General features: G+C 38.3%; 5 protein-coding genes and 1 pseudogene across 43 annotated transcripts; 1 reads left to right on the top strand and 5 right to left on the bottom strand.

The window, feature by feature from the left end:
• The first annotated feature begins 495 nt into the window (after positions 1-495).
• Positions 496-3702, top strand: LOC104737002 (putative receptor-like protein kinase At5g59700 pseudogene; annotated as a pseudogene). Its single transcript, XR_015571286.1, has 2 exons — positions 496-883; positions 1066-3702. The product of XR_015571286.1 is annotated as a putative receptor-like protein kinase At5g59700 pseudogene (transcript).
• A 201-nt stretch (positions 3703-3903) lies between these two features.
• LOC104736993 (histone H4) lies at positions 3904-4507 on the bottom strand. Its single transcript, XM_010457093.3, has one exon. It carries the CDS (start codon positions 4414-4416, stop codon positions 4105-4107), a length of 312 nt encoding a protein of 103 aa, XP_010455395.1. The 5' UTR covers positions 4417-4507; the 3' UTR covers positions 3904-4104.
• A 329-nt stretch (positions 4508-4836) lies between these two features.
• On the bottom strand, positions 4837-10032 carry LOC104736948 (putative LRR receptor-like serine/threonine-protein kinase At5g59680). Of its 3 annotated transcripts, none has more exons than XM_087472219.1 (14): positions 9761-10032; positions 8784-8875; positions 8148-8688; positions 7551-8026; positions 7309-7453; positions 7134-7205; positions 6980-7051; positions 6819-6887; positions 6558-6721; positions 6232-6464; positions 6008-6134; positions 5834-5902; positions 5563-5752; positions 4837-5461 (listed from the first exon to the last, which is right to left on the bottom strand). In XM_087472219.1, exons 2-14 carry the CDS (start codon positions 8863-8865, stop codon positions 5053-5055), a joined length of 2649 nt encoding a protein of 882 aa, XP_087328345.1. In that variant the 5' UTR covers positions 8866-8875; positions 9761-10032; the 3' UTR covers positions 4837-5052. The 3 variants fall into 3 exon arrangements, with proteins under 3 accessions (XP_087328345.1, XP_087328348.1, XP_019092996.2); XM_087472222.1 differs by lacking the exon at positions 9761-10032 and adding an exon at positions 9022-9147; XM_019237451.2 differs by lacking the exon at positions 9761-10032 and having other exon boundaries at positions 8784-9152.
• A 177-nt stretch (positions 10033-10209) lies between these two features.
• Positions 10210-14365, bottom strand: LOC104736974 (putative LRR receptor-like serine/threonine-protein kinase At5g59680). 3 transcript variants are annotated; one of them, XM_087472207.1, is made up of 11 exons: positions 12873-13002; positions 12621-12765; positions 12430-12501; positions 12279-12350; positions 12132-12203; positions 11878-12041; positions 11547-11788; positions 11343-11469; positions 11165-11230; positions 10892-11081; positions 10210-10804 (listed from the first exon to the last, which is right to left on the bottom strand). In XM_087472207.1, exons 2-11 carry the CDS (start codon positions 12653-12655, stop codon positions 10396-10398), a joined length of 1449 nt encoding a protein of 482 aa, XP_087328333.1. In that variant the 5' UTR covers positions 12656-12765; positions 12873-13002; the 3' UTR covers positions 10210-10395. The 3 variants fall into 3 exon arrangements, 2 of the variants coding, with proteins under 2 accessions (XP_087328333.1, XP_087328340.1); XM_087472214.1 differs by lacking the exon at positions 12873-13002 and having other exon boundaries at positions 12621-12792; XR_015571279.1 differs by lacking the exons at positions 10210-10804; positions 10892-11081; positions 11165-11230; ... (4 more) ...; positions 12279-12350; positions 12430-12501 and adding exons at positions 13556-14096; positions 14211-14365 and having other exon boundaries at positions 12632-12765; positions 12873-13354.
• A 1162-nt stretch (positions 14366-15527) lies between these two features.
• Positions 15528-19579, bottom strand: LOC147949267 (receptor-like protein kinase At5g59670). Of its 4 annotated transcripts, XM_087472141.1 has the most exons (13): positions 19328-19579; positions 18688-19237; positions 18136-18608; positions 17911-18055; positions 17676-17747; positions 17552-17582; positions 17414-17502; positions 17148-17314; positions 16847-17058; positions 16632-16758; positions 16478-16543; positions 16192-16381; positions 15528-16069 (listed from the first exon to the last, which is right to left on the bottom strand). In XM_087472141.1, exons 1-13 carry the CDS (start codon positions 19407-19409, stop codon positions 15664-15666), a joined length of 2610 nt encoding a protein of 869 aa, XP_087328267.1. In that variant the 5' UTR covers positions 19410-19579; the 3' UTR covers positions 15528-15663. The 4 variants fall into 4 exon arrangements, 3 of the variants coding, with proteins under 3 accessions (XP_087328267.1, XP_010455251.2, XP_010455258.2); XR_015571269.1 differs by lacking the exon at positions 17552-17582; XM_010456949.3 differs by lacking the exon at positions 17552-17582 and having other exon boundaries at positions 17414-17482.
• Positions 15528-25974, bottom strand: LOC104736882 (receptor-like protein kinase At5g59670). Of its 31 annotated transcripts, none has more exons than XR_015571198.1 (16): positions 25552-25747; positions 24802-24940; positions 23716-24117; positions 23068-23605; positions 22427-22902; positions 22163-22307; positions 22015-22086; positions 21854-21925; positions 21713-21781; positions 21435-21615; positions 21120-21285; positions 20898-21024; positions 20666-20731; positions 20392-20581; positions 19847-20292; positions 15528-15630 (listed from the first exon to the last, which is right to left on the bottom strand). XR_015571198.1 is itself a non-coding variant. In XM_087471952.1 (16 exons), exons 5-16 carry the CDS (start codon positions 22802-22804, stop codon positions 19893-19895), a joined length of 1761 nt encoding a protein of 586 aa, XP_087328078.1. In that variant the 5' UTR covers positions 22805-22902; positions 23068-23605; positions 23716-24117; positions 24802-24940; positions 25584-25974; the 3' UTR covers positions 19791-19892. The 31 variants fall into 31 exon arrangements, 22 of the variants coding, with proteins under 22 accessions (XP_087328175.1, XP_087328078.1, XP_087328101.1 ...); XR_015571201.1 differs by lacking the exon at positions 15528-15630 and having other exon boundaries at positions 19791-20292; positions 23716-23808; positions 23989-24117; XM_087471952.1 differs by lacking the exon at positions 15528-15630 and having other exon boundaries at positions 19791-20292; positions 21120-21349; positions 21455-21615; ... (1 more) ...; positions 22790-22902; positions 25584-25974.
• Positions 25975-26033: the final 59 nt, after the last annotated feature.

Genomic DNA, 26033 nt, shown 5'->3' with positions numbered 1-26033 from the left:
TTCAATCCACATAGATGACTAGTGTACAGATGAAGGTGGCTAATAATGTCGTCATTCATTATTTATTTTTGAATCTAAAACTTTACTATGATATATATACTACTATTGGAGTATTGGGTATTGAATGAAACAGATGGAAGCCGAACAAAAAAAATCAAATCATGTGCTTTCTTAATAAAAATACCGTTCGAGAAGTTTGGTATATCCTGAGAAAAAAAGCTCTCACAAACCCACGTATGTTGACTTTTCGTTCCAACCTCCACTACTTTCCTTATTTGAGATTTATCATAATAGGATTAATTAGGAGTGATGAACCGACGATGAAGACAAAAATGATATGATAATTATAGTAATTCACAAGAATAAATAAAGTTAAACTTATGATTAAAAAAAATAAAGTTAAACTATTGCTTTTTCCTTTCTTTTTTTTTTAATTAATAAAGAAACTATTGCTATTTTTTGACACATTAAATGCGGTAATGTAACATACCACTTACGTTTGTGCAGTTTTTAATGGTAAAATCTGGAAAATAAATTTCGTCTTCTTCCTAAATTTTCTTAGCCATCAGAACAAACAAATTCAGACTACTGACGAATTCAATTCAATTCATCCGTCTCTATATTACAAAGTTTTTGCTCATATTAATTTTTATTTGTCGTTGCATCTATGCAAATACAAAATATTAAACTAATATATCTGATATATATATATCCCAGTTCATCTTTGCAAATATTAAAATCCTTCTCTTGTTACCCACTCTGTTCTAAACACAGTTTCAAAACAAAACCCAAAATTCTAGATATCATTCAATCATCAGCTGATCCTTTTAAGTTTTACCCTTTCATGGAACAATTACTTTTCCTGGAATTCTTGTCTTAAAAGGTATAATCTTTATTCTTTTGCTGTTTTAATTTTTAATTAGTCCGTTATGAATATAGACAAAGTTGTCATCTTTACTAAAACAAAACTCTAGATTTGCTCATGTTCGTATATCCCTTGAATCTAGCTCATAGATTCTTTTGTCTGTTAACTCTATATTCAACCGAATTGTTTATAATTTCCAGGTTTTGTGAAGATGGGTAGTGAAAAGTTTGGATTTTTAATTCGGGTTTCATTGATTTCATCTTTCTTGATCTGCCTCTGCCATGGATACGTACCTCTGAATAATTACCTCATCAACTGTGGATCATCAACCAATGTTACCGTCACTGGTCGAGTGTTCATGTCTGATAAGCTTGCTTCAAACCTCTTAACCTCTCCCAGTGAAATCCTCGCCGCGAGTAATCGTAATTCAAATTCAGATATTTACCAGACGGCGAGAATCTTCACCGGAGTCTCAAAGTATAGATTCTCCTTGGCTAAAGGCCGCCACTGGATTCGTCTCCATTTCAATCCTTTTCATTACCAAACCTTCCAGATGGGATCAGCTAAATTCTCTGTTTCGTCACAAACACATGTTCTGTTAAGTGATTTCACTGTGAAATCCAGAGTTATGAAGGAGTACTCTGTGAATATAGTAGCCACGGATCATCTCGAGCTCACGTTTGCTCCCTCAGGTGATTCGTTCGCGTTTCTGAACGCCCTCGAGGTTGTATCTGTTCCTGATACGTTGTTTAGTGGTGACCCTTCCTTTGCAGGCAGTCCCGGGAAGTTTCAAGGGTTGTCATGGCAAGCTCTTGAGACGGTTCATAGAGTAAACATGGGTGGTCCGCGTGTTACTCCTAATAACGATACGCTTTCGAGAATTTGGGAGCCTGATTCAGAGTTTCTAATCGAGAAGAATCTTGTTAAGAGTGTGTCTAAGATTGCATCTGTTGTTTATGTTCCCGGTTTTGCTACAGAAGAAACTGCTCCAAGAACTGTTTATGGTACTTGCACTGAGATGAACTCTGCTGATAACCCGACTAGCAATTTCAATGTGACGTGGGATTTTAACGTTGACCCGGGGTTTCAGTACTTCCTCCGGTTTCATTTCTGCGATATCGTGAGCAAAGCTCTAAACCAGCTTTACTTCAATGTTTATGTTGACTCAATGTTAGTTGTTAAGAGTCTTGATCTAAGCTCTTATCTATACAACACTTTGAGCGGTGCATACTCGATGGATTATGTCACGGGATTAGCAAAACAGACTAATAGAATCCGTGTGAGCATTGGTCCATCGACTCTTCACACGAGTTACCCTACTGCGATTCTGAACGGGCTAGAGATCATGAAGATGAATAACTCCAAAGGTCAGCTCAGTGGTGGGACGTTTTTGCCTGGTGGTTCAAGTTCAACCACTAAGAAGAAGAACGTTGGTATGATCATTGGTGTAACGGTTGGTTCGTTGCTTGTTTTAGTGGTTTTAGTTGGTTTGTTTTTGCTGTGCAAGAAACGAGGACGAGACCTTGATGACCATTCAAAGACTTGGATTCCTTTGTCTTCCAATGGAACAAATTCATCCTCAAATGGAACTACAATAGCAAGTATAAATTCTAATTCAAGTTATCGGATTCCTTTAGCAGCGGTTAAAGAAGCTACAAATAGCTTTGACGAGAACCGAGCTATTGGAGTTGGCGGTTTTGGTAAAGTGTACAAAGGAGAGCTTCGTGACGGTATGAAAGTAGCTGTCAAAAGAGGTAACCCTAAGTCTCAGCAAGGTTTTGCAGAGTTCAAGACAGAAATAGAAACGTTATCTCAGTTCCGTCATCGCCATTTGGTTTCTCTGATCGGTTACTGCGACGAGAACAACGAGATGATTCTGGTTTACGAATATATGGAGAATGGAACACTCAAGAGTCATCTTTACGGCTCGAATCTACCTAGCTTGAGTTGGAAGCAACGTCTTGAGATATGTATTGGATCAGCTAGAGGACTGCATTATCTCCATACCGGTGACTCGAAACCCGTGATTCACAGAGATGTGAAATCCGCCAACATATTACTCGACGAGAATCTCATGGCTAAAGTTGCAGACTTTGGACTGTCTAAGACCGGACCTGAGATAGATCAGACTCATGTGAGTACCGCGGTCAAAGGAAGTTTCGGGTATCTCGATCCTGAATACTTCAGAAGACAACAGCTCACAGAGAAGTCAGACGTGTACTCTTTCGGAGTCGTTATGTTCGAAGTTCTCTGCGCAAGACCTGTTATAGACCCGACGCTCACTAGAGAAATGGTGAACCTTGCGGAATGGGCGATGAAATGGCAAAACAAAGGACAGCTTGAACACATCATTGATCCATCACTTCGAGGTAAGATCAGACCAGATTCGCTTAGGAAGTTTGGTGAAACAGTGGAGAAATGTTTAGCTGACTATGGAGTTGATAGACCATCAATGGGAGATGTGTTGTGGAATCTTGAATACGCTTTGCAGCTACAAGATGCTGTTGTTGATGGTGATCCAGAAGAAGATAACAGCACGAACATGATCGGTGAGTTACCTCTACGGTTCAATGATTTTAACCATGGAGACACGAGAGTTAACGTTTCTGTAGCTAGAGAAGGAAAGATTCAAGAAGAGGAAGAGTCTAGTGTTAGTGATCTTTCAGGTGTTTCCATGAGTAAAGTTTTCTCCCAGCTGATCAAATCTGAGGGACGATAAGAATATTTTGTTTTGTGTGTACATAAAGTAATGATTATTAGACTATGATTTTTATTCAATAACCAAAACATGTACCGGTTTTGTTTTGGTTTTCCATAAGCTGATACATCTTAACCAATACCGAACCATCTTCAAATGCGGCGTCGTTCCTTAAATTCATGTCAGGTCGCTGAAATCGCCATATCGTCAAATCACAGATTCAATGTTCGCCGATTTGATTTTTAAACGCTCGAGTTCATATGGTTTCTCTTCTATGCAGTTGCAAAATTGAAGCAATTATCACCAGCTAATTAAACGCAATTTGGTAGACACAACGCAATTAACTGAAACTTACTTCGATTTATATTTCACTAAACGAAAAGGCGTAATTACATAAAACGAGAACGAAACGCCAAACCGGAAAAAAACCAAAGTAAAAACGCAAACGCAGAAGCTAACATTGATTTGATTAGAAATTCCCAGAAGAATACGCCGCTAAGTAAACAACAAGCCCAGAAAAAACACACAAACGCGATTCTCCTTAACCGCCGAATCCGTAAAGAGTCCTTCCTTGCCTCTTGAGAGCGTAGACAACATCCATGGCGGTGACAGTCTTCCTCCTAGCGTGCTCGGTGTAGGTAACAGCATCACGGATCACGTTCTCCAAAAAGATCTTGAGGACGCCACGTGTCTCCTCGTAGATGAGACCACTGATACGCTTGACTCCACCTCTACGAGCCAACCTCCGGATCGCAGGCTTGGTGATTCCTTGGATGTTGTCTCTCAGAACCTTCCTGTGACGCTTCGCTCCTCCTTTCCCCAATCCTTTTCCTCCCTTTCCACGACCCGACATCTTTTTTTCAGAGACGAATTAGGTTTTTTTCTCGAGAAGATTTTAAAGCTAGAAGATGAAGAAGAACGGTTGAAGTTGATTTGTGTGAGTAAAGATGTGAGATTTGGTTTTATAGGTAAAGACGGAGAGCCTTGTTACTTTGAGCGATTAGATCTAACGGCTGAGATGTCGATCCGTGTAGTTAATAAGAAGATGTGTGAACCGTCGATATGTTTTAATCAACGGTGAATATTGGTGATCCGCGTGAAGGAGTTATAGCCAATAAGAATCGTTTTTGTTTTACATGCGGCGCCACGAATTAGCGGTAGTGAAGCGCCAATATTTTGGAACTTGTAAAATAAATTGCGCCATCAAATTTTTTCGAATTTTTTTCATATGCATTCGTAAAATTATTTGAATTACAATTACAAAATTTACAAATTACCACCGACAACGATTTCTAACATTTAAATTTAATTTATACTGTAACATTTTCATTTCCCTTTGACAAGAACACACTTCAGACGATACATTAATTTTGACTTAAAATAAAGTGTTTTCAAACCACAGTAACAAAAACTATATAAAAAAGTAAAAATACAAACAGAGCACACGAAAGGTCTGGGTTCATAACAATTGTGTTACTTGAATCACAAACTATCTTGCTCTAGGAGTCATCTCACTATCAAAGATCATGCTCACTTCAGGGGAACTAAGTGAATCCATGCCTCGACTCATATTTTTCCTCGAGTTTTCAGTCACAAGACACTCTTTTAGTTCAATAACAACATGAGACATGGTTGGTCGCTTTGCTGAAGTAGGATTTGCGCACGACATTGCCAGTTCGAGAGCTCTCCAGGCAGAGAGAGAATCATAGTCTCCTTTCAGCTTTGGATCCATGATCTTAGCAATATCTCCACCGTTAAGCTGAGACTCAACCCATTGTGTTATGTGAGACTTTGCGCGGTTTCGATCAATCACTGGTTGATTAGAGATCATTTCCAATAGCACAATCCCAAAACTGTACACATCACTTTTCTCACCTAACCGGCTTGTGTGGTAATATCTGCAAGGCAAGAACAAGGTTTAGTCTCTTCAAGCATTGAAGAATGGAGAGAAAAGTTTCAGCGCAATTGACTTTGTAGTGTGAAAACTGTTGATACTTACTCTGGATCAAGGTAACCAGGAGTACCAGCAACCACCGTCGAAACATGAGAGTCACCTCCAACTGGGAAAGACCTCGAGAGCCCAAAATCAGCGAGTTTGGCCTTATAATGCTCGTCCAACAATATGTTTGTAGGTTTGACATCTCTGTGAACCATTGGTGGTGTGCATCCAATGTGTAAGTACTCCAAACCTATGCAAATGATTCATCCATATGAAATGATTTATTGTAGGATTAAGGGATTCTAGTTCTACAATGTAACTTGGTACAAACCTTGTGCTGCCTCCGCAGCTATTCTTAGCCGAGTACCCCAATTGATGACGATGGTTTTACCTCCTTTTCCTGTATATTAGTATACGATTAGAGCCTTTCATGTTGCAGGAAGAACAACTGTTTCTTCATGTGTTCCTAAAACATATGAAACCTTAAAAATACACCAAGTTTTACCTGACAGATGTTGTCTTAAGTCCCCATTGGGTACGTATTCGTAGATGAGTGCTAAGTGGTCTCCTTCATCGCAATATCCTACAAGGCTTACCAAATTTGTATGGTGGACTCTCAGAAGAAGATCAACCTAATGAAAAAAAAAAAAAAAAAACAAAGACAAATCCATAAGTGATGTTAAAAAAAAAAACAGATAGTAGTTGGTAATATAATGTACTAATTAATACCTCTGCCTTGAACTCTTTATAGCCTTGCGTTGATGATTGAGACAGTAGTTTAACAGCTACCTGTTCCAAACCATTTACAGTACCGTGACAGACAACGCCAAATCCTCCTTCGCCTACAACTCTTTCGAAATTATTTGTCATATTCATAACCTCTGGATAAGTAAACTTTCTCTTTTTCGTCGGAGTAGCATATGTATAATCCATTGCTGGCCTACTCGAAGGCGGGTGAACAACTGTTAGATCAAGATTTAGGGGTTAGTAAAAATCATGTTCTAATGAGATTTATCCGTTTTCTAGTTTGATATGTCTAAATCTTGCGTATATACCTTGAACAGCCGACGTCTTTTTCTTTCTGAAAATAAGAAAAAGAACCAACACAGCAATGAGGATGGCCGCAGAAGCAACTGATGCAACAATTGGCACAAGAACTTTTGTTTTTTGTGGTTTTGTAGGTGATCCAGGGAGAATAAGCCTTGGGTTTCCTTGATAACTATACAAGAAACAAGTGTTTTGTTTTTAGTTTGTTAAGAAGTCACACAAGAAGGTTGTGTGAGAAAGGTTGATAAATTATGTGGGAAGTTTCTTACGATAGCTCGAGTCCTTTCCTTTGTAGAGATTGAGGAATTGTACCGTTAAGATCGTTCCCGCTTAAATTTCTGCGTAAAAAGAGAAATTTTGATAACATACATGAACATGATCCGAGGTAGAACTTGAAAACCACTGGAAAATATGTTTGCAAGAAACTTACATGACCAACAACGATTTCATGTTGCCTAGAAATTCTGGCACCTCACCGGTCAAGTTATTATTCGACAAGTCCCTAAAGTATGCAAGAAAGTATATATATACTATGATATTTAATCCGTTTCTTTGCAAACTTGATCAGCAATAGACATACTTACAGCTTTTCCAGTGTGGTAAGATTTTGAAAGGCAGCTGCTATGGTTCCGGTTAAACCACTTGAAGACAAGTTTCTGGTCAAAATTTTAAAAACCACATTCAATAATGATCATGATCACTTATAGATCTTGATGTGTGTGTGCGCGTGTACACTAGTGAGCCTCACTTATGCCTTACAAAGTAGTGATTCTTGGTGGCGTGGAGATATCAGTGATGCTGCAGTTTAAACCGTCCCACATAAACTGTAGAGGGACGCATGGATCGCTCTGCCAATTGATTCTACTCAATCCATACGTGGTTTGGATGTTTTTCACAGCAGCAACTGACATAAATGTTTTGGTAATGTTAGGATACTCTTTAGCTTTTATGATTTTGTTTCCAAAGGATCATAAGAAAGCATAATTTTGAAACACACATACCATCATTTTCATCTGTTTCAGACTGAGGAAACTGAATAACTTTGTAGACCTCATAAGCGTTAAGTAGAGGTGGAAGAGTTGATCTGTTGGTTCTTATCAGCTGTAAATTGCATAACCCTTCTTCGCAAGTATCCGGGTTTACACTTAGGACAGTAGTTATTAATAGCTTTGGAGGAACCACAGGGCCATAAAAAAGTTTCCCATTCAGTACCATGTTGAATTCCCTGGTTTCATTTGCCAGCAACTCTTGGATCTCAGCAAAGTGGGCGTACAAATAATACTGTTCACCGACATCTACTGAACCCCATACATTCGTCAATGGTGCAGTGGCGTTAGTTGGAATGGCTGCAGTAGTGAGCGCCACTTTCGGTGGCTGGTAGTCATTGGAGTTGCCTACATCGCTAGTAGTGGAAATTTGTGTCCACTCTTTCTCGAAGAACGAAGTCCATTGACGGTCATAGACATCATCCGGGTACCTGAGGGTACAAACAACTTCGTTTTAGCAAAGGAGAACAGAGCCAAAACAAACAGAGCAAAACAGAGGAAAACAGAACAAGTAGCGAAACAGAGGAGATGGTGTTCAGCTAAAGTTGATACCTTAAAGAAGGAGCGGACTTGCTAAAATATTCTCGATAGTAAAATTTCAGAGAACCAGACTTGGTGAGATAAGAATCTTTTCCCATAGGCCGTACTTCCAAGACCGATATCAACGGTGTAGTTTCCCCGGTCTTAACGAGACAAATCTGCAACTTGTTTGATGTAGGAATGTGCAAGATCTCAGGACGTGAACCATTCACTTGCTTTTGCAAATCTACCGTGGCCCATGGATTAGGTCCAAGATACAGATCAAACGTGGGGGCAATGTCAAGACCATCATAGTTTCCATATACAAACCTAGCCCTGATCAGATGATTTCTTCCCTTCTCGACGTTTAGATTGTAGCAGTTCCGTGTTCCTTCTGGAAAGTATCTCAGCGTAGTTGACGGCTTCAGGAACTCAGCCTCTCGATTTGCTTGGATTCTACCAAGTTTTCCAGTCTGGATGAATGTTGCGTCCGATATGAACTGTAGTCCGGTCCTTGGCTCTTTATAAGGAGACGGTTCATTTGGGGGTAGACCACAGTCCAAACTGATAAACCCTGTTACGAGACATGGAAAATGACTGTTTAAAAAGAAAACATATGAATTGCCAAATAGAAGTACGTTTTAAGAATCAAGATAGTAATAAGGATACCTTGTTGGCTCTGAGCTTGAGCAATATGAATGATGGCCAAAGTTCCGATTAGCAGCAACAAAAGCCTAAGAGACCTCTCCATCTTCTCTTACCTACCAATGACAAATCAAGAAAATTGTTGCCCAAGCTCTGGAAGATAACAAGAGAATATATAAGCAAAAACTAAAAGCAAAGGCTTTTTCAAGTCAATGAACAGAAAAAAAAGAGAGAGTAAAATGTGTTTTCAATGCAACTTCACCATGAGAAGAAGAAGAAGGATAAGAGGATAACTATATATTTTCCAACATTACTATTATGAGCTTGACTGAGGTCATCTGTGGTATTGGACATCAGTAAAGTTTCTTGGTCAGCCAACAAGCAATTTACCTCGGAAGAATCCGTCAATCACACAAGAAATATATTGGATTTAATAGCCACTAGACTCACCACAATGATGCATGAAGAAATGTTCAGAAAGAGTTGACATTCTTATAGTCGTTGACTTACATATATGTAGTAGACCTGACTTTGTTTCAATCATATGAATATAAAGTGAGAACCCACAAATATAGCACTAGGCACACAATGATCTATATATATGCTGCTGACTAAGATATTACCAAGCACGTACACTAGGTGATCAGCATGAAATAAACAATTAGACCTTGAGCTTAAACAATATGGGTGATTATTAAGAGGTTGTTTTTTTATAATGCAACTACACCATTGGAGGAAGAAGAATAAAAGGGAGATAAATGTTCCAACATCACTATCATGAAAACTGTGTACATCAGTCTAGTTATTATTTCCTGGTCAGGCAATATGCAACTGGTATTAGTATAAAACTTAGAAAGAATGAATCAATCAAGCAACAGACCAGACTTGTTCAGCACTATGACAGCACGAAGAAACTCTTGAGGAATAGTCAATGGTCGTTGACTTTTTGATTGGTTAAGATAACCTCTCCCACTTACATATTTTAGTAAACCTATAATAACCTGTTTTTTGGATGACCCCCAGTCCGTAGCGAGCGAGTCCAAGAGAAAACGACCATCTACGGCGGCGAAACCTGCAGGCGTCAAGGGAAAGAGAAGAGCGCTCTTTGCCTTCAGTAGTTCCTGGCGGTGAGAACTCATCATTTGTTCAATAATCGACATTCACAAATAGTGAAGTTAGGGTTTTGTTGATTTCAAGCTGAAAGTGCAGGTCATTCAACACTTTACAGATTTTGAACACTTTTATTAGAAGAATGAGATTGAAAAAGAGAATCATAGAGAAAACGTTTCAGTTTCTTATTTTACAACAACAATACCCTCTAAGATGGGCCACACTAAGTCCACAAGCCCAACAAAACATTACAGAACATGATTCAATTAAGGTTTTGTTGATACCAACAAAAAAAAGTTAGGGTTTTTGTACGGCGCCAGTGACCGATGGTCAAAGCAAAATCAAAAAATTTCGTGGTACTCAAGAACACAAGAACACAAGAACACAGTTCAGTCGATACATTAATAAGTGTTTTCAAACCACATATATACACACCAGCACTCAAATCACAAACAGAGCAAACGAAAGGTCCACAAGTAAGTATCGTTGAGTGGGTTCATAAAAATAGTGTTACTTGCAGCACAAACTATCTTGCTCTAGGAGTCATCTCACTATCAAAGATCATGCTCACTTCAGGGGAACTCAGTGAATCCATGCCTCGACTCATATTTCTCCTCGAGTTTTCAGACACAAGACACTCTTTTAGTTCAATAACAACATGAGACATGGTTGGTCGCTTTGCTGAAGTAGGATCTGCACAGGACATTGCCAGCTCAAGAGCTCTCCAGGCAGAGCGAGAATCATAATCCCCGTTCAGCTTTGGATCCATGATCTTAGCAATATCTCCTCCGTTAAGCTGAGACCCAACCCATTGTGTTATGTGAGACTTTCCGCGGTTTCGATCAATCACTGGTTGATTAGAGATCATTTCCAGTAGCACAATCCCAAAACTGTACACATCACTTTTCTCACCCAACCGGCTTGTGTGGTAATATCTGCAAAGGCGAGAACATAGTTTACTCTTCAAGCATTGAAGAATGAAGATTAGAAAAGTTTCAGCAGAAGTGTGTGTTGATACTTACTCTGGATCAAGGTAACCAGGAGTACCAGCAACCACCGTCGAAACATGAGAGTCACCTCCAACTGGGAAAGACCTCGAGAGCCCAAAATCAGCGAGTTTGGCCTTATAATGCTCGTCCAACAATATGTTTGTAGTTTTGACATCTCTGTGAACCATTGGTGGTGTGCATCCAATGTGTAAGTACTCCAAACCTATGCAAATGATTCCTCCATATGAAATGATTGATATTGTAGGATTAGTAGATTCTAGTTCTACAATGTAACTTTGTACAAACCTAGTGCTGCCTCCGCAGCTATTCTTAGCCGAGTACCCCAATTGACGATGGGTTTACCTCCTTTTCCTGTTTAATAAATCATTAGATCCTAATATCCTATCATGTTTGCGGGAGAAACAACTGTGTTTTCATGAGTTCATGAAACATATGAAACCTTAAGAATACACCAAGTTTTTACCTGACAGATGTTGTCTTAAGTCTCCATTGGGTACATATTCGTAGATGAGTGCTAAGTGGTCTCTTTCATCGCAATATCCTACAAGGCTTACCAAGTTTGTATGGTGAACTCTCAGAAGAAGATCAACCTAATGTAAAAAAAAAAAAAAAATCCATAAGTGATGTTAAAAAAACAAATTATTGTACTTAATGTACTAATTAATACCTCTGCCTTGAACTCTTTATAGCCTTGAGTTGATGATTGAGACAGTAGCTTAACAGCTACCTGTTCAGAACCATTTACAGTACCGTGACAGACAACACCAAATCCTCCTTCCCCTACTACTCTTTCGAAATTATTTGTCATTTTCATAACCTCTGAATAAGGAAACCTCCTCTTTTTCATCTCGATTGATGGCTCAGGTAAATAACTATATGTCACATTACTTGGTGGCGGCGGGTGAATAACTGTTAAATCAGAATTTAGGGTTAGCATAAATCATATTCATTAGCTCTATTGGTTCTTATTTGATATATCTCTCCTTGCAAATACCTACCTTCATCAGTCGGCTTTTTCTTTCGGAGAAAAAGAACGAGAACCACTACAACAATGAGGACGATGGCTGCAGAAACAACTGATGCAACAATTACAACTGGAAAACTCTTGCCAGGTGGTTTTGTGGGTGATTCAGAGGGAAGAAGCCTTGGGTTTCCTTGACGGCTATAAAAGAATAGTACTGTTGTTTCAGGACATCTGTCGCACAAATGTGTTGTATGGAATAAGTACAGAGATATGTGGGAAGTTTCTTACAGTAGTTGGAGTCCTTGCCTTTGTAGTAGAGATTGAGGAATTGAACCGTTAAGATCGTTTCCACTTAAGTTTCTGCATAAAAAAAAAAAAAAAGACTAATGATAGAATTTTGAAAAGCATTAGAAAATAATCTTGAGAGAAACTTACATGAATAACAATGATTTAATGTTTCCAAGAAACTCCGGCACCTCCCCGGTCAAGTTGTTATTGGACAAGTCCCTAAAGTTTCCAGGAGAGAAAATAATCTGATGTCTTCGCAATACATATAACGCCTCTGATCAACAATTGAAATACTTACAGTTTCACTAGTTGCGTAAGGTTTTGAATGGCAGATGCTATGTTTCCAGTCAAACCACTCGAAGACAAGTTTCTGGCATGATATGTTCAAAACCACAGTCAAAAGTGTTGATGATCAAGCATGATTACTAACAGATGTTGAAGATTGAGTGTGGTGACGTGCATGAGTCCTACTGAACTTATATGACTTACAAAGAAGTGATTCTTGGTGGTGTGGAGGCATCCATGTTGCTGCAGTTTAAAGCGTCCCACCTAAACTGCTGAGGGACGCATGGATCGCCTTGCCAATTGATTCTAGTCAATCCATAGGTGGCTTCAATGTTCTTGATAGCAACCACTAACAGAAATATATATATTCAAGATGTTAAGAAACTAATTAGCAAGCAAAAGACTGAACCATTGTGTGCAAAAGGTACGTTATAAAACACAGTGGAATTAACAAACCATCATTTATATCAGTTTCAGACTGTGGAAACTGAATAACTGTGTAGACCTCAAGAGCGTTAAGTAGAGGCGGAAGAGTTGATCTGCCAGTTCGTATCAGCTAAAACTTACATTTTCCTTCATCACAAGTCCTTGGAGACTGGCTGTACATAGTAAGTATCTCTAACTTCTTAGGAATTACAGGTTCAGTAGACATAACTTCACCATTCCATACCATGTTGAATTCTCTGGTTTCATTAGTCCGCAACTCCTGGATCTCCGCAAAGTGTCTATACACGTAATATTGGTCGTTAGGATTATCTGTATTAGTCCATTCAATCGTCAGTGGCTCACTGGCATTAGTAGGTATGGCAGCAGTTGCAAGTGCGTCTTTTGGTGGATCATAGTTGTTAATATTTCCCACATTGCTAGTGGTGTTTACATGGCTCCACTCTTTCTGAGTGTATGCAATCCATTGGCGATCATAGACATCATTCGAATACCTGAGGGTGGAAACAATATTGTTTGGTAGTGGAATATGTAAATAGAAAATGAATATTATCATTGTTTGGTAGTGGAACAGAGACTATTGTTCTTCTTCTGCTTGGTTTGGTGTCTAGAAATAGTCTTACACCTTAGAGCCACAAAACAGAGAAAAGGAAGATATACAGTTATATTGTAAAAGGTTGAAGTTAAATATTTACCTTAGGTAAAACTTTGATTCGGTAAGATATATCCGGAAAAAGAGTTTGAGAGAGCCAGACTGGGTGATATAAGAATCATTACCCATGGGACGTATTTCCAAGGCTGAGATAATCGGTGTAGTCATCCCAGTCTTAACAAGACAAATCTGCAACGAGTTTGATATTGGGGTGTGAAAGATCTCTTTTCGTGTACCATTGTCTTGTCCATGCAAATCTACCGTGGTCCATGGATTTGGTCCAAGATACAGGTCAAACTTGGGGCTATTGTCAATACCATCGTAATTCCCGTATACAAACCAAGCCCTGATCAGATGACTTCTTCCTTTCTCGGCCTTAAGATTGTAGCAGTTCCGTATTCCGTCTGGAAAATATCTCAGCGTTGCGTACGGCTTCAGGAGTCTACGCTCCAAAGTTGCTTGTGTTTTTCCAGTTTTTCCACTCTGGATAAATGTTGCGTCCGAGGAAAACTGTAATCCAGTTTCCGGCTCATTGTAAGGAGACAGTTCATTCGCGGGTAGTCCGCAGTCCAAGCTAATAAACCCTGTCAACAAATATATATATGGTAACAAATGAATTCACCGTTAACAAATATAAGTGGCCGGCCGATTAATTAACAAGAAAGAGAAGAAGGATATGTGATTTAAGATGCGGATACCTTGTTGGCTCTGAGCTTGAACAATATGAGTGATGACCAAAGTTCCAATTAGCAGCAACAACAACAGTCTAAAAGACCTCTCCATATTAATTCTCTTACCCACCAAGGACGAATCAAGAAAATCTGCCCCAGCTCTGAAATATAACAATGAGAATATATATAACCAAAACCAAAACTGGAAACTAAAAGCAAAGAATTTTTATAAGTCAACGAAATAAAAGAAAAGAGTAAATATTTTTTTTTAGTGCAACTACTTCACCATGGGAAGAAGAAGAAGAAGAGGAGGATAACTATATGTTAATTCAAAGATATATGAACTTGACTGGGGCCATTTGTGGTATTGGACATCAGTAAAGTTTCTTGGTCAGACAATATGCATTTTACTTCGAAAAGAATCTGTCAATCACACACACACACAAAAAAAAATGGCTTTAATAGCCACCAGACTCACCACAATGATGCATGAAGAAGTGTTCACAAAGAGTTGACATTCTTATAGTCGTTGACTAACATATGTAGTAGACCTGACTTTGTTTCAATCCTATGAATTAGAAGTTAGAACCCACAATTACAGCACTAGGCACACAATGATCTATATATATGCTGACTAAGATATTACCAAGCAGGTACATGCACTAGGTGATCAGCATGAAATAAACAAGGTTTATAACAATTAGACCTTGAGCTTAAACAAGATGGATGATTACCAAAAGATGGTTTTATTTATAATGCAGCTGCACCATTGGAGGAAGAAGAATCAAAGGAAGATAATATTCCAACATCACTATCATGAAAATTAATTGTGTACATCAGTCTAGTTATTAGTTTCCTTGTCAGGCAATAAAAAACTTGCAAAGAATGAATCAATCAAGCAACAGATCATACTCGTTCAGCACGAAGAAACTCTGAGGAATAGTCAATGGACGTTGACATTTTGATTGGTTAAGATAACCTCTCCCACTTACATATTTTAAGAAATTTTTATGCAGTATAATAACCTGTTTCGATGACTAGTCTGCAGCGACCGAGTCCAAGAGAAAACGACCATCTACGGCGGCGAAACCTGCAGGCGTCAAGGGAAAGAAAAGAGCGCTTCGCCTTCAGTAGTTCCTGGCGGTGAGAACTCATCGTTTGTTCAATAATCGACATTCACAAATAGTGAAGTTAAGGTTTTGTTGATTTCAAGCTGAAAGCGCAAGTGATTATGATCTTTGAAATGCCGATGGTCAAAGCAAAATGACATTTTCCGTGGTACTCAAGACACATATGAAAGAAACCACAAAAGAGCAGAGGATATGATAATATATCAATGATCTATGAAAGCAAGCAGAATGAAATTTCTCGACTTCGAGTTTATCTATGAAACCATACATAGTTTACACACTTTAATCAATACTTTTTAACTATTTTACAATTTTTTCTTACAAGTACCACAAGTAGACAACACTGAAAACTACCTTGGAATGACAACCGTATCGTCCAAGCTAACGATCGTTTCTTGAGATTCTAAGCGTCGATCCTTACTTATCCTCGAGTTTTCACACACAATACACTCTTTTAGCTCGTGAATTACCTCAGACATGGATGGTCGTTTTGAGGAAGAAGAATCCACGCATGACACTGCCAGTTCAAGAGCTCTCCAAGCAGAATTAGTGTGATAATCCTTGCCAAGGTTTGGATCCATAATCTCAAGAATGTCTCCTTTGGTGATCTGAAACCCAACCCATTGTGCTATGTGAATGTGAGACTTTTCAGAGGCTTGATTATTAATCACAGGTTGGTTTGTGATCATCTCCAATAACACGATCCCGAAACTGTATACATCACTCTTCTCAGCCAACCTATTTGTACGGTAGTATCTGCAAGACAACAACATGATATATATACTCTTTTAAGACTTTAACCGTTGAACAAGGAACAGAATGTTTCAGAACGAGTGTTTGTGTGTGTGTATATATGAAAACTAATAATGAATACTTACTCGGGATCAAGGTATCCACGTGTACCAGCAACCACCGTCAATTCCTGAGATTCACTTCCACTTTGGAAAGATCTTGAGAGACCAAAATCAGCGAGTTTGGCCTTGAAATTCTCGTCTAGCAATATGTTGGCAGTTTTGACATCTCTATGAACCATTGGTGGAGTGCATCCAACATGTAAGTACTCCAATCCTATTGCAATCAAAGTCATTTACATAAACGGATTTATCAGAAAATCAATATGAAACGGAATTGATATTTTGTTCTTTAACTTAAGTAGTACGAAACCTAGTGCTGCCTCCAAAGCTATCCGTAGTCGAGTACTCCAGTTGATGATGGATTTGCCTTCTTTTCCTGTATATATATAAGATCATTAGATCAATTCAAGTATTATGAGTTTTATTAGCTATTGCTACATGTGAAATATTTTTAAGAATATTGCCTGACAAATGTTGTTTTAATTCTCCATTAGGCAGAAACTCATAGATGAGGGCCAAGTGATCTCCTTCATAGCAATACCCAACCAGGCTCACCAAATTTGTATGGTGCACTCTCATAAGAAGATCAACCTAAAGTAACGTTCATGTCAAGAAAATCTTGAAATGCATAAACACATGATACTGTAGTTGGGAAGATAACAAAAGTATGAATTAATACCTCTGCTTTGAACTCCTTATAGCCTTGAGTTGAAGACTGAGAGAGTACCTTAACGGCTACTTGTTCAGAACCATTTACAGTACCGTGATACACCATGCCAAACCCTCCTTTACCTAAAACTCTTTGGAAGTTATTTGTCATTTGGATGACCTCTGAATATGTGAACCTTCTTTTGCTGTTCTTATTAGCAAAAGTAACCTCCCTTTGTGAACCTGTACATCATAATAAGGATGTTATCATATCATGTTCAACTGCATTCATAAGATTTTATATGTATTCTTATTTTGATGCCTCTGGCAACCTTGTGGAACCGTTGACTTTTTCTTTTTGAGTACAAGAAAAACAATCAATACAGCAATGATCAAAATGGCTGCAGGAACAACTGATGCAACAATTGGCACAAGAACATTCTTCTTAGGTGGTTTTCTACATGGATCAGAAAGACAAAGCCTTGGGTTTCCTCCAACACTACAATAAGACGAGGGTTGTTCATGACATTTAATGCACAAAAGGGTCGTAGATAAATAATCTAGAAAGTTCAAAAGCTATGTATAGAAAGTTTCTTACGATAGCTTTAGTCCTTTCTTTTGAAGAGCTTGAGGAATTGAACCATTAAGATTGTTCCCGCTTAAGTTTCTGTTAACAACGACTATGATCTGAGTTGGAAATTTTGAAAAGCATTAATACATATGTTTAAACTTACACTCCTCCAGTCAAACTATTATTTGACAAGTCCCTAATGTTAGCAAGAGGGAACAAAAGCATGAAGGTTTATCAAATGTATTCCTTTCCATATATAATAGCGTATTTAACAATGGTAAATACTTACAATGTTTCTAGTTGTGTAAGACTTTGAATGGCAGCTACTATGATTCCGTTTAAACCACTTGAAGACAAGTTTCTAGTAAAATGTTCAAAATTACATTCAAAGTGTCAACGATCATAATTACTATCAGATCTTAAACAGTGTGTGAGCGCCTGTGTACATCTATGATGCACGGGGACGGCAGTTTGATGGCACTGTACACTGTACCACTAATTTGTATTTTTATTTTACGACTTACAAAGAAGTTATTCTTGGGTGCATGGAGATATTTGTGTCACGGCAGTTTAGTCCGTCCCACCTAAGGTCTTGAGGGACGCATGGATCACCTTGCCAGTTGATTCTACTCAATGCATAGGTGGCTTCAATTTCTTTTATAGCAACCACTACCATAAAAAAAGAAAGGGTTTTGATGATGTTAGAATTAAATATATGACTTTGTTTCCACACTAACGGTAAAACATACCATCTCTTTCATCTGTTTCAGACTGTGGAAGCTCAAAAACTGTGAAGAGCTCAAAAGCGTTGATCAGAGGTTGAAGAGTTGATCTTTTGGTTCTTATCAGTTGAATACTACATTTCCCCTTTTCGCAAGTTCTCGGTGACTGGTCGTAGATAGTACTTACCTCTAACTTCTTAGGAACTACAGTCGACATAACTTCACCATTCCATACAATGTTGAATTCCCTGGTTTCATTTTCCTTCAACTCCTGGATCTCAGCAAAGTGTGCATACAAGTGATATTGGTCATTAGGATACAATGGAGTCCATTCTATCGTCAATGGCGCGCTGGCATTACTAGGCGTGGCAGCATTTTTTAGTGCCTCCTTGGGTGGAACATAGTTGTTGGAATTGTTCACTTCGAGAGTGGTGGAAATCTGAGTCAATACCGTCTGAAAGTAAGGATTCCAAATGCGATCATAGACATCATCCGGGTACCTAAGGGTCATCATAAGATAAAAGATCAAAGACTGGGAAGGAGAAACATACAGAAGAAGAAAAACAGAACAAGACTTACTGTATATCAGGGATTGGCTTGCCAAGATTTGTACGGAATAAAAATCTGTAATAAAGTCTGAGGGAACCAGACTTAGTGATATAAGAATCTTTTCCCAATGGACGTAAATCCAAACCGGATATTAGCGGTGTAGTTTCTCCTGTCTTAACAAGACAAAGCTGCAATGAGTTTGATGTTGGGATGTGTAAGTAATTTTCCCATGTACCATTCACTCGTGTTTCGATATCTATCGTGGCCAATCGATTAGGTCCAAGATAAAGATTAAAGACAGGGTTAACGCGAAGACCATCATAATTTCCATATAGAAAGGCAGCTCTGATCAAATATTTACGGCCCTTCTCTACACTCAGATTGTAGCAGTTCCTTTTGCCTTTTGGAAAATATCTTAGCGTCAAGTACTGCTCCCTGTTATAGTTAGGATTTTCTCGGACTTGACCAGTTTTCCCGCTCTGTATGAACTCGTTGTCCGAAGAGTACCACAGTCCAGTTTGAGTATCTTTATAAGGAGACGGTGCATTCGCAGATCGGCCGCAATCCAAACTGATGAACCCTGTAAACCATGAAAACCAAAATGTTTTGTAAGGAAGGAAGCAAATGGAACGTAACGTATATATAGAAGAAATAAGAAATCTGATACCACCTTGTTGGTCTTGAGCTTGAACAATATGAATGATGGCGGCCAAAGTTATAAGCACCAACAAAAGTCCAAAAGAACTCTCCATGTTTCTCTTATTAACTCCCAAGGAAAAATATCAAGAAACCATTATTATGCTTTTGAAGATAATCAACAAATAAATAAGCAAACCAAAATAGTACACTAAATTAAAAAAAAAGACTTAGTCTAGTCAATTGGTGAAAATGAGTAAATGTGTTCTCTAGTGCAGCTTGCCCCAAGGGAAAGGGAAGGAGATGTCCCAACATCGCCGTCATGATTTAATATCTTTGTTTTTTTATTGTTTGAATATCTTTTCCGTAGTTTGTCTGCTCTGACTCATTTGTTTTTTTATTGTTTGAATATCAAAGATACCAAATTACAGATAAAAATGATCTTTGAAATGTCAATGGTCAAAGCAAAATGACATTTTCGTGGTACTCAAGACACATGAAGAAACGACAAAAGATCATTAAATTTACCGATAAGACCATACATAGTTTACACACTATAATCAAGTATTGATTACTTACAAGAAGTAGACAACACTCAACTATCTTGCTATAGGAACCACCGTAGTGTCCAAGCTAACGTTCATTTCTTGACATTCCAAGCCTCGATTCGTACTTATCCCTGAGTTTTCACATACAATACACTCTTTTAGTTCTTGAATGACCTGAGACATGGATGGTCGTTTTGAGGAAGAAGGATTCACGCATGACATTGCCAGCTCGAGAGCTCTCCAAGCAGAATTAATATCATAATACTTGCGAAGGTTCGGATCCATAATCTCAAGAATATCACCTCCATTGATCTGAAAGCCAACCCATTGTGTTATGTGAGAATTTTCAGAGGTTGGATTAATCACGGGTTGGTTTGTGATCATCTCCAATAACACGATTCCAAAACTGTAGACATCACTCTTCTCACACAATCGACCTGAATGGTTATATCTGCAAGACAACAACATGGTATATACTTTTTAACCATTGAAGAAGGGATAGAAAATTTGAGAACGAGTGTTTGTGTATATGAAAACAAACAATACTTACTCGGGATCAAGGTATCCAGGAGTACCAGCAATCACCGTCGAATGCTGAGATTCGCCTCCACCTTGGAAAGATCTTGAGAGCCCAAAATCAGCGAGTTTGGCCTTGAAATTCTCGTCTAGCAATATGTTGGCAGTTTTGATATCTCTGTGAACCATCGGCGGTTTGCATCCAACATGTAAGTACTCCAATCCTATGCAATTGAGTCATCATCAATATTAATTAATTACTTCATTATATAACCAGTTGAATCGATATCTTATAACTTAGTACGGACCTAGTGCTGCCTCCAAAGCTATTTGAAGTCGAATACTCCATTTGATGATGGATCTACTTCCTTTTCCTGTATAAAAGATCATTAGACCCATTCAAGTTCTCCTAACAAATGCTACTAAAAAAAGAAATATTCTAAAATAAATTCCCTCTACCAGGCTTTGATCCCAAAATTTTTAAAGCAACTTAGATCTGAAGAACCATTTAGCCAATGTGTTATAGAATATAAGTATTACCTGACAAATGTTGTTTTAAGTCTCCATTGGGCAGAAACTCATAGATGAGGGCCAAGTGATCTCCTTCATAGCAATACCCGACGAGGCTCACCAAATTCGTATGGTGCACCCTCAAAAGAAGATCAACCTGAGGTAAGAGTAAAACTCATCTAAGAAAATCTAATCGAATGCTAAAACAGATAATATCTACTTTAGTTCGGAAGATTACAGAACTATGAATACCTCTGCTTTGAACTCCTTATAGCCTTGAGTTGAAGACTGAGAGAGTACCTTAACGGCTACTTGTTCAGAGCCATTTACAGTACCGTGATACACCATGCCAAACCCTCCTTTACCTAAAACTCTTTGGAAGTTATTTGTCATTTGGATGACCTCTGAATATGTGAACCTTCTCCTGTTCTTATTAGCAAATGTAATTTCCCCCGTTGACGTCCTCGGTGGCAGGTCTAGACCTGCAGTACATCAGAATAAGGATGTTATCATATTCTTTGTTATGTGTATATTTTCATTTAATGCAGCAGAGCAACCGACATTCACCAGATACTCTTTGGGAGTACCTTTTACAATTGTTGACTTTTTCTTTCTGAGTACAAGAAAAAGAACCACAATGACAACTGATGCAACAACAAGAACTGATGCAATAATTGCCACAGGAAATTTCTTCTTAGTTGGTTTTCTACATGAATCAGAAAGACAAAGCCTTGGGTTTCCTTCAACACTACATTAAGACAAGGGTTGTTCATGACTTTTAAGGAACAAAAGGGTCGTAGATGACAATTGAGAAAAGTTCAAAAGCTATGTAGAAAGATTCTTACAATAGCTTTAGTTCTTTCTTTTGAAGAGCTTGAGGAATCGACCCAGTAAGATTGTTCCCGCTTAAGTTTCTGTTTAAAACGACTATGATCAAGTTTGAATTTTGAAAAGCAATAGAACCTATTTTGATCAGAGAAACTGACATGAACGACAAGGATTTCATGTTGCTTAGAAACTCCGGCACTTCTCCAGTCAAGTTATTATTCGACAAGTCCCTAATAAAATGAAGAGAGGAATGTCTATCAAATGTATTCCTGTAAATAATAGCAATTTCTCGCCTCTGATTAACAATGTTTATACTTACAGTTTTTCTAGTTGCGTAAGATATTGAATTGCAGCTGCTATGGTTCCATTTAAACCACTTGAAGACAAGTTTCTAGTGACATGCACATTCAAATTGTTAATGATCAAGATTACAAACAGATCTTGAAGAGTGCATGTGTACTACTTACAAAGAAGTGATTCTTGGTGGTGTAGACATATCCTTGGTGATGCAGTTTAATCCGTCCCACCTAAGTTGTTGAGGGACGCATGGATCACCTTGCCAGTTTATTATACTCAATGCATAGGTGGCTGCGATGTCTTTTATCGTATCCACTGACATAAAAAAGGTTTTGTCTTTAGTACGCTATTTTTTTTTTATGACTTATTTCTTTACTAACATCAGTAAGCATAGACCTAATTATATGCATAACCTGGGAAAGAAAGTCACATACCGTCGCTTTCATCTGTTTCGAGCTGTGGAAATTGAATAACTTCGTAGAGTTCAAGAGCATTAAGTAAAGGTGGAAGAGTTGAGTTCTTGGTTCTTGTTAGCTGCAAACTGCATCTCCCTCCTTGGCATGTTCTCGGGACCACAGTTTGGATAGTAGTTAGGCGAAGCTTGTTAGGAATGATAGGGACAGCAAAAAATTCTCCGTTCAATAGGATGTTGAATTCTCTAATTTCATTTGCCTGCAAGTCTTGGATCTCAGCAAAGTGTGCGTACAAGTAATATTCGGCAGTAAATTTTGGTGAATTCCAATTAACTGTCAGTGGCGCACTGGTATTAGTAGGCGTGGCAGCATTTTTCAGCGCATCTTGCGGCGGAACATAAATATTGTTATTTTTCACTGTGAGATTAGTGGAAATCTGTGTCCATTCCTTACTGAAGAACCCATCCCATGTGCGATCATAGACATCTTTCATGTACCTGGGGGGTGCGAACAATGTTGTTAAGCAGTAATAAGATAAACTAGTATTATTTATCATCATATTATCATATTGATCGTCTTGAAACCAAATGTGTGAAAAGCCAGCCCTTGTGTTAAAAAGTGTAAACAGACTAAGGAGGAAAAAGACAAATGAGAAGATATACCGTAGAGGAGGTCCCGACTCTTTATAATATCTCCGATAGAGGAAAGCCAGGGAACCATTCTGAGTTATATAAGAATTTTTTCCCACTGGCCGTAATTCCAAAGCTGTTATTATTGGTGTAGTATTCCCAGTCTTAACAAGACATATCTGCAACGATTTTGATGTTGGGATGTGTAAGATCTCTACTTGTGTACCATTCACCCTCTTTCGCAAATCTATATTGATCCATAGATTAGGTCCAAGATAAAGATCAAACACCGGGTTACGGTACTGAGCATCATAATTTCCATAGAGAAAGGAGGCCCTGATCAAATATTTACGCCCCTCATCCACAGGCAGATTGTAGCAGTTCCGTATTCCCTCTGGGAAATATCTCAGCGTCAAGTATGTCTCCCCGGAAGGAATAGAAGTTTCTCGGACTCGACCAATTTTTCCGCTCTGTATGAAGTCTTTGTCCGAAGAGAACCACAGTTCAGTACCAGTCACTTGATAAGGAGACTTATGATCTTCGGGTAGCCCGCAATCCAAACTGATGAACCCTGTTAACAGACATGGTAAACATTAATCATTTAAAACCAGTTCACTTCTGCGAACCAATATATTTGTACACATGAATGTGTATATAAAGAACAAATAAGAAATCTGGTACCTGCTTGGTCTTGAGCTTGAACAATATGAATGATGGCCATAGTTATCAGTACTAACAAAAGCCCAAAAGAACCTTGCATATTTTTATGAACTCCTAAAAAAAAATCAAGAAATCGTTGGCTGGCTATGCTGATGAAGATATACAGCATATAAATAAAGCAAACCCAAATTGCACACTAAAACAAAGACTTAGGTCAATGGTGAAAATGAGTAAATTTCATGAAGTTTTTCTGGGAAACTGAGGAACGGCCCAAGGATCACGTTAAGCAATTACATTGGTATATATCATAGGACTATCAATTATATAAGACGAGTCCAAAACAAGGGTCAATGTGTGCCCAAAAGAACGCTCCATATTCTCTTAACTCCCAGGGAAAAATCAAGAATGCAATGGCTGGCTACGCTGTTGAAAATAAACAGTAAATAAGTAAAGCAAACCCAAACCATACACTAAAAGAAAGACTTAGTCAGGTCAATAGTGTTTTCTAGTCCAGCAGCTTCACCAAGGGGAGAAGAATGAGCTATAAGAGGACAACATATTCTCCACATCATTATCATGAAGTTTTTTTCGTGGGAAATAAGGAACAGACCAAGAAGCACGTTAAGGAATTAAGGGAGGATCAATTATATACGACAAGATTAAGAAGAATTTTGCTTTTCTTTGCTTAAACAGCTCTCACTAATTTGTGACTCCTCCGTAACTATTTTGTTTTAAGAGTATAAGAGAATAAGAAATCACAACCCACATTCTGTTTTCTTGATTCTCTAGCGAACTTAATTTGAGACAAGGTCACATTTGGTGAACTTAATTTTGTACATCTGTTTCGTTTCTTGGCCAACAACAATATGCATATCATCAAAACAAAAATGAAAAAAAGACATTTCCCCGGTATGAACTCACAATGCACGACGAAATGCTAAGAATTTTAATGGTAGTTGACTTGGATCAGTGAAAGATTTGAAGTAGAAAAAGGTTTTGCTCCTAAACAATAGTATACCTATACGCTGCTTATAACCCAGGAAACATAATTAATGTTAAATCCTATTCGAAATGAACTGCATTAATTTCATAGTTTCAACGACAAACCTGTTTATCTGTCTCAGCCGGCATAGGCGGTGGATGAGATTGAGAATCTCCGGTGGCAAAAAACCTTCTACTGGGATGTTAGGCTGCAACAAGCCTTCCTCCATTCCAATGTCTAAAGCTGATGGGGACCTCCTTAAACCTAATACCACCACCAGAACCAGACAACAACAAGGACTCCCCATAATTAGTTACTCTCTTAAGATATACTATTAGAACACTACAATTCCTAAGCTTGGAGAGATTAACGGCGCATGTATAAATAAACATAAACGGGCATTGAAAGCAAAATCAAGCTCTGGCTACATTGAGAAGAGGTCTTTACTTTTAGTGTGCAATTATAAAAAAGGGAAAATGACTGAATACAAGAATTTGAACAGCTACATTATCCAAAGAAACATACTGATTGATAATATCTTGGTCACACAAATAGGCAACTTGTTTTTTTGAAAGACAATTTTCATTTGATCTCACCTGTTATAGTTATCACTCTAGCTAATACATTAAGAATGTTCAAAGAGAGAGAGACACACACACACGGAGCTGATGAAACAAGCTTTGACAATTTCCATTCACAAGAGTAGCTTCGAACCCAGAAATTATATAGACAGATCAAAGCTTAAAGCTAATTCAAAGAGCAGCACCGAGGTAAAACAATCAGCACCAAAAGAGAAGAAGGCATTATCAGAGCTCAGTATTCAAAATTCGTAAAAGACAAAGACGACGCCATTAGCAGATCTCTAAAACCATGACCCATAGAAAATAAAGTTGCAAGCTTTACCTACCGCCCATATATAATTTTCGGCCGGCGTCGACCAATCGCAAAGCCCAATAGCTGTCGTCGAGAACTCCCGCCGAGAGAGAAAGGGAACGGTTTCTTCACCATCACCAATTCCCGGCGATTGAAGCGGTAGAAACGCAGCCACTCGCGTTAAGAAATTACCTTCTTGTTAATGTTTGGCTATCGGGTTTAACCCATTCTTACTTGGTTTAAGACGTCTCACCATATAAAATTAAAAAATAATAATAATAAAATAATAATATCACCGCGGTTAACCATAAAGCCAACCCATTGTGTTATGTGACTATGTGAGTGGTTTGATTGATCACGGGTTGGTTTGTGATCATCTCCAATAAAACGATCCCGAAACTGTAGACATCACTCTTCTCAGCCAATCGACCTGAATGGGTATATCTGCAAGACAACGACATGGTACAACTTTCTAGTATAACTT

Source organism: Camelina sativa, chromosome 2 (genome assembly GCF_030686135.1).
Source record: "Camelina sativa cultivar CO46 ecotype springtype chromosome 2, ASM3068613v1".
Lineage (NCBI taxonomy): Eukaryota > Viridiplantae > Streptophyta > Magnoliopsida > Brassicales > Brassicaceae > Camelina > Camelina sativa.
The sequence above is the reverse complement of the archived record's forward strand: the minus strand, read 5'-3'. Positions and strand labels throughout refer to the sequence as shown.